The sequence below is a fragment of the Trichomycterus rosablanca genome, chromosome 24 (genome assembly GCF_030014385.1).
Source record: "Trichomycterus rosablanca isolate fTriRos1 chromosome 24, fTriRos1.hap1, whole genome shotgun sequence".
NCBI lineage: Eukaryota > Metazoa > Chordata > Actinopteri > Siluriformes > Trichomycteridae > Trichomycterus > Trichomycterus rosablanca.
The window spans coordinates 12624726-12638465 of record NC_086011.1 but is presented as its reverse complement, the minus strand read 5'-3'; the positions used below and the strand labels follow the sequence as shown (position 1 = coordinate 12638465).

Sequence of the window (13740 nt, the reverse complement as noted above, 5' to 3'; positions counted from 1 at the left end):
TTTTAACCACCCGCTGGAGAGCTTTCTTGTTAGAATGCTCTCAATGGTTCAACGGTAAAAGTCGACAAGTATTCTGGGACACAAGTGGGCTTTCTTGAGTCTCCATAGAAAGTAAAGGCGCTGTTGTGCCTTTCTGACCACGACTGACGTGTTGAGGGACCCGGAGAGATTGTCCAAGATGTGTACACTGAGGAATTTAAAGCTGGGCACCCGCTCTACTACAGCTCCGTTGAAAATGCAAATCTGTGTTCTAAAAGAAATGAACGGAATGCCAATGGATCGAAACAGTTCGCCGTATTTACACACCCTTATATTTCACCACTATCCTCGAATCCCAGACATGAGAAATCGTCTCTATTGTTTACAACACCTGGGTGGATTTTCTCTTTGCTTTCATAATCCACGTCTCACGCTGCAGATTATTCTCGTATGTAAAGATATCCCAGGCTTATGACTGTAATTCAGGGCTAAATATAGAACTAGCACTCCCTTTCCACAGACAAACATTCTGTATTTGTAGTGGATCTGTTTGCCTTGTCTGTTCTCACCCCATGCTGCTTTTCGGACTGGGCGCCTGCCGTGTCCTGTTGCAGCGTAGGCATGCTTTTGGGATGTTATACAAACTGCTGTATGAGTTTTAGGAAGTAAAAATAGCTTTGGGTAGAGAGAGAGTAAATGCTTCCTTTATGGCTTACTTGCACATAGTATTTCTACTTCTGCACTTGTGCTGGATTCGATTATAATAAGGGCTGTTTACTGACTGATTGAAATTTTCGATGCATTTGTGCCCCTGGGTCTCTGAGGGTTTTTTTCTAATAAAGCTGAAGCATGGCCTACACTTTTTTGGAAAAAGGCTGTATTATGAAAATCAGACCTTTTCCTCATTTAACCACTGCAGCTGGATCTATTAAGTTCTCCTTTTGAGGTGAGCTAAATAATAGGATGGCGAGACATTCATTTTGCCTAAATGAGAATTCTCTAGAAGAGGCTGTGTGATATACACCGATCAGCCATAACATTAAAACCACATTGTCAGCTCCACTTACCGTATAGAAGCACTTTGTAGTTCCACAATTACTGACTGTAGTCCATCTGTTTTCTACATGCTTTGTTAGCCTCCTTTCATGGTCAGGACTCTCCCAGGACCACTACATTATTTAGGTGGGGGATCATTCTCAGCACTGCAGTGACACTGACATGGTGGTGGTGTGTTACAGTGGGGTCAAAAAGTATTTAGTCAGCCACTGATTGTGCAGGTTCTCTTACTTAGAAAGATGAGAGAGGTCTGTAATTATCATCATAGGTACACTTCAACTATGAGAGACAAAATGAGAAAAAAAAATCCAGGAAATCACATCTATTGCTGCTGTTTTAGTCCACCAACCAAAAACATCCAGCCAACAGTGCCCTGTGGGCAGTGTCCTTTTACCACTGATGAAGGTCTAGAAGATGACCAACTCAAACAGCAGCAATAGATGAGCGATCGTCTCTGACTTGACATCTACAAGGTGAAACAACTAGGTAGGAGTGTCTAATAGAGTGGACAGTGAGTGGACACGGTATTTAAAAACTCATACCAGCACAACACACACTAACACACCACCACCATGTCAGTGTCACTGCAGTGCTGAGAATGATCCACCACCTAAATAATACCTAATCTGTAGTGGTCCTGTGGGGGTCCTGACCATTGAAGAACAGGGTGAAAGCAGGCTAAAAATTTATGTAGAGAAACAGATGACTACAGTCAGTAATTGTAGAACTACAAAGTGCTTCTATATGGTAAGTGGAGCTGATTAAATGGACAGTGAGTGTAGAAACAAGGAGGTGGTTTTAATGTTATGGCTGATCAGTGTATGTTCTTTCTTGCTTTCTGTCTGTTACACTTAGTTCCAGTCCCTCTCTCTCCCTCCCAGTTGTGCTCTAGCCTTGATTCCCACACAGATTCATTATTGGAACAAACTGCCCACCACTTGAAAGCTGTAATGACGTAGTACGCAGTGCCCGTCTCTTACTGTGAGGTTTTATCATTAGACCAAAAGAAATTCAGAGCGTTTTGTGTGTATAAGCGGTATTATAAGTGCTATTCTACTTATCCCTTCCCATCACGCTTCTATTCCCTTAGGAAGTCATTATATTTCTTTACGTATTATTTCTTCAATGCTTAATTTACAGCCACAGATTTAAAATATCATTGTGATTGTCATTTAAAATAAGGAGGGTTTTTTTAAAAACGCATTATAATAGTGTAATCATGCCTCGGATAAAAAGGTCAGGTTCTCACTAGTGCCAGGCATCCTTTTGTACGCTCTCTGGAAACGGTTTCCTCAGCCAAGCTGCTGGTTCTGACACATCGAGCGTTGACCTTTACTGAAAGAGAGCTTTCTTTCGCTCTTGTGGTATGAGATGATAGTGTCTCCATCTGCCTGTAACCCACAAGACTGTGTGCATTAGAACTCTTTACTGGCTTTCCTCCTCTTCAGCCAACATTCTTCACACGGGCAACAGACCGACCACTCATACCACCCTTCTGATGTAATAGACCGGACTGTTGTGACAAGCCAAGAAAGTTACACACTGTTAACCTCAGAAACCACCAGACAGTTTTTGTTTGTTTGCCTCTTTTTCTCACTCCACCCTTGGAATCTGTGCTACGTGTCTAGATAATGTTGGAACCTCATGACAGCTTCTTTATTGAAGTTCAGTAATCTGTCATTTTGTCAAATTATTTTAGTAAAAAGTGTTTTTTTATTGTATTATTTGTACTATTTGTTGAGGAAGTTGTAGCCTAGTGGTTAAGGCACTGGACTTGTAAGCAGAAGGTCGCCTGTTCAAACCTCACCACTGCCAGGTTGCCACTGTTGGGCCCTTGAGCAAGGCCCTTAACCCTCAATTGCTTAAACTGTACAATGTAAGTCGCTTTGGATAAAAAGCGTCTGCTAAATGCCGAAAATGTAAATGTACTATTTTACATCCCCTAGTATAATAATTTATAATGGTTTAATTCACTTTCATTATTTTGCCTTCGGAATAAAATTTGCTTGAGGTTGTTGGTCGGCACGGAGGCTCAGTGGGTAGCACTGTCGCCTCACAGCAAGAAGGTCCTGGGTTCGATCCCCAGGTGGGGCGGTCCGGGTCCTTTCTGTGTGGGGTTTGCATGTTCTCCCTGTGTCTGCGTGGGTTTCCTCCGGGAGCATCGGTTTCCTCCCACAGTCCAGAGACATGCAAGTGAGGTGAATTGGTGATACTAAATTGTCCGTGACTTTGTTTAATATAAACTTGTGAACTGATGAACCTTGTGTAATGAGTAACTACCGTTCCTGTCATGAATGAAACCAAAGTGTAAAACATGACATTAAAAAATCCCAATAAACAAACATTAAATTGCATTTGGAATAAAATTAGCTTGAGGTTGTGGGGTGGCACGATGGCTCGGTGGGTAGCACTGTCGGCTTACGGCAAGTGTTCGATTCCCAGGTAGAGTCTGGGTCCTTTCTGTCCTTTCTTCTCGTGTCTGCATGGGTTTCTTCCGGGAGCTCCGGTTTCCTCCCACAGTCCAGAGACATGCAAGTGAGGTGAATTGGAAATACCAAATTGTCCATGACTGTGTTTGACATTAAAGACTTGAGCTGATGAATCTTGTGTAACCAGTAACTATCGTTCCTGTCATGAATGTTACCAAAGTGTGTAAAACATGATGTTAAAATCCTAATAAATAAATAAATATGCTTGAGGTTTTGAGGGTAGAAGATGGGTATATGAGACAGTGGTTTTGGAAAGACTAGTGTTAAATAAAGTAGCAACAGTACAGACTAGGGATGCCCCGATCACGTTTTTTTGTTCCCGATCCCGATCATTAATTTTGATCCTGATCCGTCTCAAACCGATACTTGTATTTTCTAGATATTGTCTAGATAAGAACTGGATAATACTGTTCACACAGTGCACACTTCAAGTACATTACAGTTATTCAAATTAGTACTGAATAGCTCTGCAGTGCTGTAGGAAAAAAAATTGCCTGCATCCAAGCTATTGCTTAATGTTAACAAACTTAGTGCAGCATTGTAGTAGTAAAACTAGAATACTCAAAATGAAGTGAAGATTCTTTTTGAGGAAAATCAGCATCTCTGTCGTGTTAGCGGACAACCGGTTCATCTTCTCATCACATAATAATAAACTCGCTGTATTCGGCTGAGTGTTTATTTTTTAGGTGCCGTATCAAATTGGTAGATCGTTTGGTTAAATGATATCTGGTTTGTTTATGAGCCACCGTACTTGTAGGCGTGTTGTAACTAAGCCAATCAGAGTGCTTGATACTGAGATGTCGTTCAGTCTTGTAACACGGTAAAGCTGTATGTTATGCTCCTGAAGTTTTCATACTCGGATTAAAGTTATTGTTTTGTAAACCGGAGTGATCCTGGACTCACACACCATATAAATAGTAAAATTCTACAGTAATGAACGCAGCTCTGCTCCTACCGCCTCGTGAAACGCTCACATTGCAGACATTACACTTCGCTGTTGGACTCTTCGTTTACGACACCTGCTTGACCGCTGACGTAAAACAAAGGATCGGGCTTAGGATCGGGCTTAGTAAAGCCGATACCGATCAGTTAAAAAATGCCTTGATTGGACCCGATTCCGATCTTTGAGATCGGATCGGGACATCACTAGTACAGACATGTCTAGTATGTTTAATGTATTCAGTACAAATCCATGTATCCAAAGTATTTTACATGTGCATCGTGTCTTGCACTTATCTGAAGGGCTTTCCCGATTTGTATACAAATTATTTTTTAAATACACATTTACACATTTAACAGTCCATCTGTAGCAGGTCATACAGAACCCTGCACACAGAATCAAACAGACACAGTAACAGTTCTTTTTTTTCAAATGCTGTTAAACTTATTAATAACTAGAACTGAACTGTTGTTGACACACCACACTGCACTTTACACATACTGTATTATACTGTAATTTCATTTTAAATATTATTTATCTCATGCTATTTTTCTATTTTTTGTTTATATAGTATAGCATAGCACGTTAAATTTGTACATAGTCTGCATATAGTTTTGTCTGTATATTGTAGAGAGATAACAGCCGGAAACAAATTCCTGGTGTGTGTAAATATACTTGGCAAATAAAGCTGAGTCTGATTCTGATTCTGATATAGTAAGCAGTGCTCACCACTGCACAAACTAATGCCAATCATAAATTTAAAATTATGTTTTTAGGTATTTTTATAGCTTAAATGACTTCTATATATTTTTTTATATTTAAATACTGCAGCATCTCTCTCAAAAAATAGGTATACATATTTATATTTTGATTGAGTCATATCTCCGTGTAATGTGCTGGTGATTGTGGGCCATTGTGAAGACACCGGTGCATGAGAAGACATGATTAAAGCATTAAGTATTTAGCTATTTAGGTTTCTTTGCAACCTCAAATAACTTTCATAATAGTATATTATATCACATATCATTATTCTATTAGCCACATAGTTTTGTACAATAATACTTGCTTTCTTTAATACTTTGTATTTTAATATGCTTTACTTAATGTAAACTTGAGCTGCTGTAATACCAGACTGTCCCTTTGGGATTAATAAAGCGATCTGTCTGTCTGTCCGTCTATCTATCCGTCTATTAATCCATCTGTCTGTCTGTCTGTCTGTCTGTCTGTCTGTCTGTCTGTCTGTCTGTCTCTCTATCTATCTATCTATCTGTCTATCCGTCCGTCCGTCCGTCTGTCTGTCTGTCCGTCCATCTATCTGTCTGTCTATCTATATATCTATGTCTGTCTGTCTGTCTGTCTATCTATCTATGTCTCTGTCAGTCTATCTGTCTGTCTGTCTGTCTGTCAGTCTGTGTCTGTCTGTCTGTCTGTCTGTCTGTCTGTCTATCTATCTATCTGTCTATCTGTCTATCCATCTGTCTATCTATCCGTCTGTCTGTCTCTGTATTTTTCTATCTATTTTTTATCTATCTGTCTATCCATTCGTCTGTCTGTCCATCTGTCTGTCTATCTTTCTATCCGTCTATCCATCCGTCTATCTATCTATCTATCTATCTATCTATCTATCTATCTATCTATCTATCTATTTGTCTATCCATTCATCTATCAATCTGTCTATCTGTATGTCTGTCTGTCTATCCATTCATCTGTCTGTTTATCTATTTATATCTATCATTGACTAACATACTGTATGTATATTGGCTTTTCAGGTGGCGTTATACAACCCAGACCAAGACGGGAGTGATAGCCCTAGAAGCAGCCTTAACAACAGCTTGTCTGACCAGAGTCTCGCTTCGGTCAATCTCAACAGTGTGGGCAGTGTGCACAGCTACACGCCGGTAAGATCCTGCACTATTCCCTTAACCACTACATCACTATCTTCCTGTTTCAGCCTCGGCCGTGTTGTTCACTGCACACACATCTGGACTGGAATTTTAAGGTTTTTTCTAGCATTGTTATTCCACAGTTTGATTCAACTGCTGAGCAAAGAAACGTAGGAGAGCAATAGAGAGTGCAGTTCATGCAGCTCCCAGAACACACAACATAGATGTAGCGAATGCCGAAGCCCATGGATGGGGGCAGTGAGAGGCTGGGGTTAAGGGAATGAATGGCAGCCTGCATGCTGCTAAAACCCAACTAAAGAGAGACGGTGACTCTGAAGTCCACCCACCAGAGACACTCACCACTTTGTTGTGGTTCTCACATTGCCCCCGCACGCCTCACTTCAGGCTGTCTGTATTGATCCGCTACAGATGCTGCTGAATTCACTACAGCAAACCACACAATGCTCACTTTTATAATCTCTCGGAGTCTTGCTTTTTTTCTCTTCTCATTTTTTTATTTGTGGGTTCTTTCTTTGCTATATACTCTTGTTTGTGCAAGTGTACAGATTTTTTAATGGACTATATATGGGTGAAAGACGAATAGGGTGTTCCAAGTACCAAAAAAATAAAATGGTTAAATTGTATAATTTTTTCATTTAATATTGTGCACAAATGTGTCACCTATGTAAATATGTATTTTTTTTCTCAGCATTTTGCTTATTTGATAATTTTAGTGTTGTTGACACACAACAAGGGCACAAAAATGTCATTCAGTGCAACGACTAATTTATGACAAAATACACACACAAGGAACAATCTTAGCCATTTCAAATTTATAAGTTTAGTATATCTCTTACAAAAGATTTAAAACCTCAGAAGAAACTGTACTTACTCTGTTTTGAATTTTCTGTGCATTGTTTGTACTCTAATGCGTCTTGGGATTTTGTTTATTTGTATACAAGATGTTTTTGCTACACATTCTACTGTATTCTATTTGAAACCTAATCAAACTCTGTTTTCTATGAAGCAGGCCTGGATTCTCTTGCATTCACATGAAAAAAATATATAATAATTACTTATTACAGTTATTTTAAGCAAATGTTTTTGTTGCACTGTATGATGATTTTATGTTGCACTGAATTACATACTCCAAATTATCCTGTTACATCAGAATATTCATGACTTAATTTGTTTTTAAGTTCTTTATTGATTAAAGTAGCAGTAGTAGAATGAAAATATGCCACACCAGTGGCAAGTATGTGTTATAATATTACTACATCATGAAAAAAGTAAGGCAATGAAAAACATAGCTAATGAAGCCATCATAACAACTTGTAAGGCACCAGAACAGTGTGGAAGTTTGGAATTTGTGTCATAACACGTGAAAAAGTTGCTGCAGTAAATCTAAATTCATTCAGCCGTGAAAACCATTTAAAGTCGCATTTTATTTCATGAACTGAACAAATGTTTTCCAGTCTTTTGTTGTTAACCTTGAGGTTCTTGCTGTACATGGCTTTGGTTCTGCGATTATGCAGAATGCAGCTAACTTGCACCTCATCTCCTACAGACAGCAGTACCTGCCCAACGAATGGCAGGTCATCGTACTTGACAATAACAAAATCTCAGGGACCACTTCATCAAAAACATAATGATTAATATTCATTGTAATTACTGCTCTTATTAAGGAAGACTAGAATGGAAAAAAGTGGTTTTAATATTTAAAAATAATTTTAAAACATTGAAAAGTCAGTATAACAATGTCATTGTCAATTTAGTGCAACAGCGAAATTCTGTTGCACTGAATGACTGTTGTACTGAATGACAGAATTTTTACTTTAGCACATTTTACAGTTATCCCAGTGGTTAACAAAAGCTAACATTGACCTTAGCTCAAAGACATTTCTACACATATTCACATTTAAATGTTAATAACCTTGTTTGTTTACAAGATTAACCGTAATATTAGGTTTTCTGTGTTGTACTGAATGACACTCAGTTTTGTTCTTTAATGTACTGTGTCAGTAAAAAGACATTTTTATCAAATAATGTTAAAATGCATTGACCTCGTGTGTGTGCTGAAGGGTCCCCAGGAGTCTTCTTTTGTTGTTATAATTGGTCACATGACTGCAGTAGCTTGATTGCATATTAAAATAAGGCTTTTTATTAACGTTGTACTGAATGACAACTGAAGATTGGGAAAATGGGGAGTAAAAGTATCCTGAATATTATTAATATTAAAAAACACATCTGATTGAATATTATTTAATATGTCACACATGACATTTGTACAATTATGCCAAAGCAGTAAATTTTAAGTTTTACTTAAGATTAATTAGTTTTTTCTTAATGTTTTATTACTTAAAGAGGTAGGGGGACCGTTGCACTGAATGACATTTTGGGGGTTTCAAGGGTTATTTTTTTAAAAATCATACATTTTCCGTAAAAATTACTTTAGGTTTTAGTAAAGATGTACAAATGGAGTAGATTGAAGGTATATCCACTTATATTAATATAATTGTATATTTTTTATCAAGTGGGGACACTAAAAAGTTACGTCTCGTCTTTGACCCATATACAAAGCACCCCTATAATTCATATATAAACATATAATTCTAACCTCTAAAATATTTTATGTAAGAGTTTAGTATGTTTTAAAAGTACCTCAGCATCAAATTAAGATTCTTATAGAAATAATACATTATAATAATAATAATAATAAGTTACACTTATATAGCGCCTTTAACCACGCTCAAGGACGCTTTACAGAGTACAGAGACATTATTCATTTTAAGTAATTAATTTAGAATTAATTTTTTTCCCCATTTTATTTACACATTTTCTCCCTTTTTCTCTGTATTTAGTGTAGCCAATTAGTCTTCTGCAGCTAGGGACCCTGGTCGTGTCCGAGGAGGATATGTTGGCTCGACACACGCTCCTTCTGGCGCTCACACAGTTCACCCGACCCCCTCTTATTTGCTTATGCTTTGGTGGAATTGAGAGTCACACACTGATTTTTTGTGCCCCGGGTTACCAACCAGGGGGGCGGCACGGTGGCAAAGTGGGTAGCACTGTCGCCTCACAGCAAGAAGGTCCTGGGTCGATCCTCATGTGGGGCGGTCCGGGTCCTTTCTGTGTGGTTTGCATGTTCTCCCCGTGTCCGTGTGGGTTTCCTCCGGGTGCTCCGGTTTCCTCCCACAGTCCAAACACATGCAAGTGAGGTGAATTGGAGATACAAAATTGTCCATGACTTTGTTTAATATAACCTTGTGTACTGATGAATCTTGTGAGTAACTACCGTTCCTGTCATGAATGGAACCAAAGTGTAAAACATGACGTTAAAATCCTAATAACTGAACAAACTAAACCAACCAGGGTCCTTACACAGTGCAGAAGACCCCACCCCCTTTTTAGTCCAATCTTTTCCCACCCAGCAGACCCAGTGGTCAGTAGACTAACTTTAGCACCTACATGGCATAGCCATCAAATGACTAGATAGAAATACCTGGCAACCCTATTCATAAGAAATGTTTAGCTTATGCCTGGTCTCGTTTTACTTATTTTACAAATCCTATTCCTAAAAACCTTTGTAGAAGCCCATATATCGTTCTTATGCATTTTCTCCCTTTTTAGCGTGTCCAATTGCCCGATTGCATCATGCTTCCTCTCCACCAATGCTGATTGAGGAGAACGAAGCGCACCCGCGCCCCCTCCGACACGTGGGCAGCAGCCGTATGCATTTTGTCACCTACACTTTGACAAGTGCAATGGAGATCCGCACCGTGTACGGAGAGACACACCCTGACAGCACACTTTCCCCGTCTTTCAGCCAGCAGAGGTCGTAATTGCATTAGTTTCCGGCTTTTAATATCCCGCCCCTGTCTGAACAACAGGCCAATCGTTGTTCATATGGCTGCTCGGCCCAGCCGGCACGCAGAGCTGAGACTCGATACGATGTATTTGAGATCCCAGCTCTGGTTCCAGCGTGTGTTTTTACCGCTGCGCCACCTGAGCGGAAGCTGCAGGTTTTCCTGGATTCACTTATACAAGCTTTGCACATCTGGATTTAGGCAGTTTATCTTTTTCTTCATGACAGATCCTCCCAAGCGTCATGATATTAAATAGCAAGCATCTGTAACCTGCCATCTTCGGGTCTCTCCACAGACGTCAGAACAGGTTGTCTGGGCTTTGTCTGGGCCACTCCAGTGTTGTTTTTGATGCATGCTTTGGGTCATTTGGGACATTTTGTAAAACACAATAAAAAAAAGAATCTGTGATTAGTTAATTATCGTAATTTTTTTACTGACAAGTAGAAAAAATGAAAATCAATATGAAATCCTGACGGTGGTAGCCTAGTGGGTTTGAGCTATCAATTAAAAGGTTGAGAGTTCAAATCAGATGAGTCAACAATTAAGCTTGTTTCTGGAAAAAGTTCAAGACAAAAAAACATCCAGACTGTTATCAGTGAAAGCTACAAAAGCCAGCATGGGGGTGCTTCAGGGTCCACTGCATGGATGACTTGCATATTTTGATTTGAGACAGATGTGCTGCTATCAGACAACGTCTTTTCCCTGGAAGTGTTTGGTTATTTCAGCAAGGTTATGCCAGACCTCATTCTGTATATTCTACAACAGAGTGGCCTCATAGACCATCATAGAATTTTTTTCTCCTATTGAATATGCATGGTGCAGCATGAAGAGGAGAATTGAGAAGCTGCATCGAGCAAGAATAGAGAGAAATTCCACTGCAACAGTTAGTGTCCTCAGTTCCCAAACCATTAAAAGGTCTAATTTATAGGAAAGCTGATGCAACACAGTACTACACTTGTTTGTGTCCTAACGTTTTGGAGTGTGTTGCATGCATCAAATGTGTTGCAAATTCATGACGTAAACTATTTGTGCCAGGTAAGTACACTGCATAAAAAAATTCTGCTGCTGTAAATATATAAAGTTGTACAAAAGTTGTAAGAGAATCTTAAATGTTTGCCCCTTTGTTACAGTTAAAAATACACACAGCAGGGTGCCCAGGTGTTGCAGCAGGATATTCCGCTAGCACACCAGCACTGGGATGCTGAACTTCCTGATTCTGAACAATTGGCAGTGCCTGCAGCAGACAAAATTGGCCTCTAGTCTTGGTGGGAAAGATCAGATTAATAAGTGGGTGTGTGTGTGTAGTAGTGCTGTGTAGGGACCCTGTACAGAAGTAGAGGAGCATGGACTTCCAGCCTCACATGCGAATATACCAAGTATGGGTGAATAAGAAGTGGTAGCTGGGCTGTGCACACATCAGAGGGAACGTGGGGCAGGCGAATACACCACCCTCGGATGTGATTAGGGTCCCGAGCAGCGGCAGACTCATTGGCTACACTGAAAAAACAAAAAAAGGGAGAAAATGCATTAAAAACAACATTATATAATGATATAAGCAGTTATATAAATCTACTGTTCACTCACAGAGAACTAGATTACTGGTACACATCCAGAATACAATAATAATAATACATTTTATTTATATAGCGCTTTTCAAGATACTCAAAGACGCTTTACATAAGACAAATAATCAAAACAAATACGTACATACACCATACAAATCATAGTACAAAATCAAAATAGTACATCAACATCAAGAATAATTAAGATAAAAACAAAGAGAGCAGCATAAGACAGTTCATTAAAAATTAGCTAAATTATGAGAGAGAACAACAAATATAGAACAATTTCTTAAAATTAGACAGAAACAGGACAGATTTACATGCAATCAGGAAACTGAAAACTTTACAAGTTTTAGGATCTAGGACTTCACATTTCTGTCGTGATCTAAGTATAAAAACTATTAAAAAGAATAGCAAAAATAAAAGCATTTATTTTGTGTTGTTACAAGTTAAATGCCACTCTGAATAGATGAGTTTTGAGAAGTGACTTGAATTTGGACAGGTCAGGACAATCTCGTAGGTGTTTGGGGAGAGCATTCCATAAAGATGGAGCAGCTATGGAAAAGGCCCTGTCACCCCAGGTCCGGTGCTTGGTCCTAGAGGGTATGGACAGTAGGTTAGCCTCAGAAGAGCGAAGGCTACGGGAGGGAATGTGCTGATGGAGCAGGTCGGTGAGGTAGGATGGGGCCTGATTATGGAGAGCTTTGTGAGTGAATAGAAGAATTTTGAATTGAATGCGTTGAGCAACGGGAAGCCAATGAAGTTTTTGTAGAACAGGTGTAATATGATCACGGGAGCGAGTATGAGTAAGGAGGCGAGCAGCTGAATTCTGGATATACAGATGGTATTTCAAGACAGAGTGGCTTTATTAAGTACATTCTTGATTCCTGAGTCCTGTTGCATTCTTCTTGACACTGGCTTTGGTACCAGACCTCTTTTCAAGTAAAGTTATTTGTACAGCACTTATTACAATAGACATTGTACAAACTCCTGATGGACAAGCCAAGGGCTACACTGGCAAGACAAAAAGCTCCCTAAATGTTAAGGAAGGAACCTTAAGAGGAACCAGCCAAATTTTGGGCCGTAGGCCGCAAAAAACACACACGGAGAGATTGTACTGCACACAACTAATATCTTGCTCAGTGTCTGTGCCTTTTATGGTTAAGTACAACACAGAACCATAAAATCATATTGTCACCAACTTTACCAACAATTCAAGTTACTGGCTACTAGGGATGTCCCGATCCGATCTCAAAGATCAAGGCATTTTTTAACTGATCGGTATCGGCTTTACTAAGCCCGATCCTTCATTTTACGTCAGCGGTCAAGCAGGTGTCGTAAACGGAGAGTCCAACAGCGAAGTGTAATGTCTGCAATGTGAGCGTTTCACGAGGCGGTAGGAGCAGAGCTGCGTTCATTACTGTAGAATTTTACTATTTATATGGTGTGTGAGTCAAGAATCACTCCGGTTTACAAAACAATAACTTTTAATCCGAGTATGAAAACTTCAGGAGCATAACATACAGCGTTACCATGTTACAAGACTGAACGACATCTCAGTCTTGTATTAAGCACTCTGATTGGCTTAGTTACAACACGGCTACAAGTACGGTGGCTCATAAACAAACCAGATATCATTTAACCAAACGATCTACCAATTTGATACGGCACCTAAAAAATAAACACTCAGCCGAATACAGCGAGTTTATTATTATGTGATGAGAAGATGAACCGGCTGTCCGCTAACACGACAGAGATGCTGATTTTCCTCAAAAAGAACCTTCACTTCATTTTGAGTGTTCTAGTTTTACTACTACAATGCTGCACTAAGTTTGTTTAGTTTTATTTTGTAAAAATAAAAGAACATTAAGCAATAGCTTGGATGCAGGCAATTTTTTTTCCCTACAGCACTGCAGAGCTATTCAGTTGTTAAACATATACATTGGATTAATGTGAATAACTGTA

The 13740-nt window shown here is 39.3% G+C and overlaps 1 protein-coding gene across 2 annotated transcripts in view; it reads left to right on the top strand.

Moving 5' to 3' along the window:
* Window positions 1–13740, top strand: part of foxj3 (forkhead box J3) — a 197652-nt gene that overhangs the window by 164061 nt on the left and 19851 nt on the right. For both annotated transcript variants that reach the window (XM_062986443.1, XM_062986444.1), the window contains exon 6: window positions 6234–6362. In XM_062986443.1, the coding sequence (XP_062842513.1) occupies window positions 6234–6362 (129 nt within the window). The remainder of the gene's footprint in view (window positions 1–6233; window positions 6363–13740) is intronic.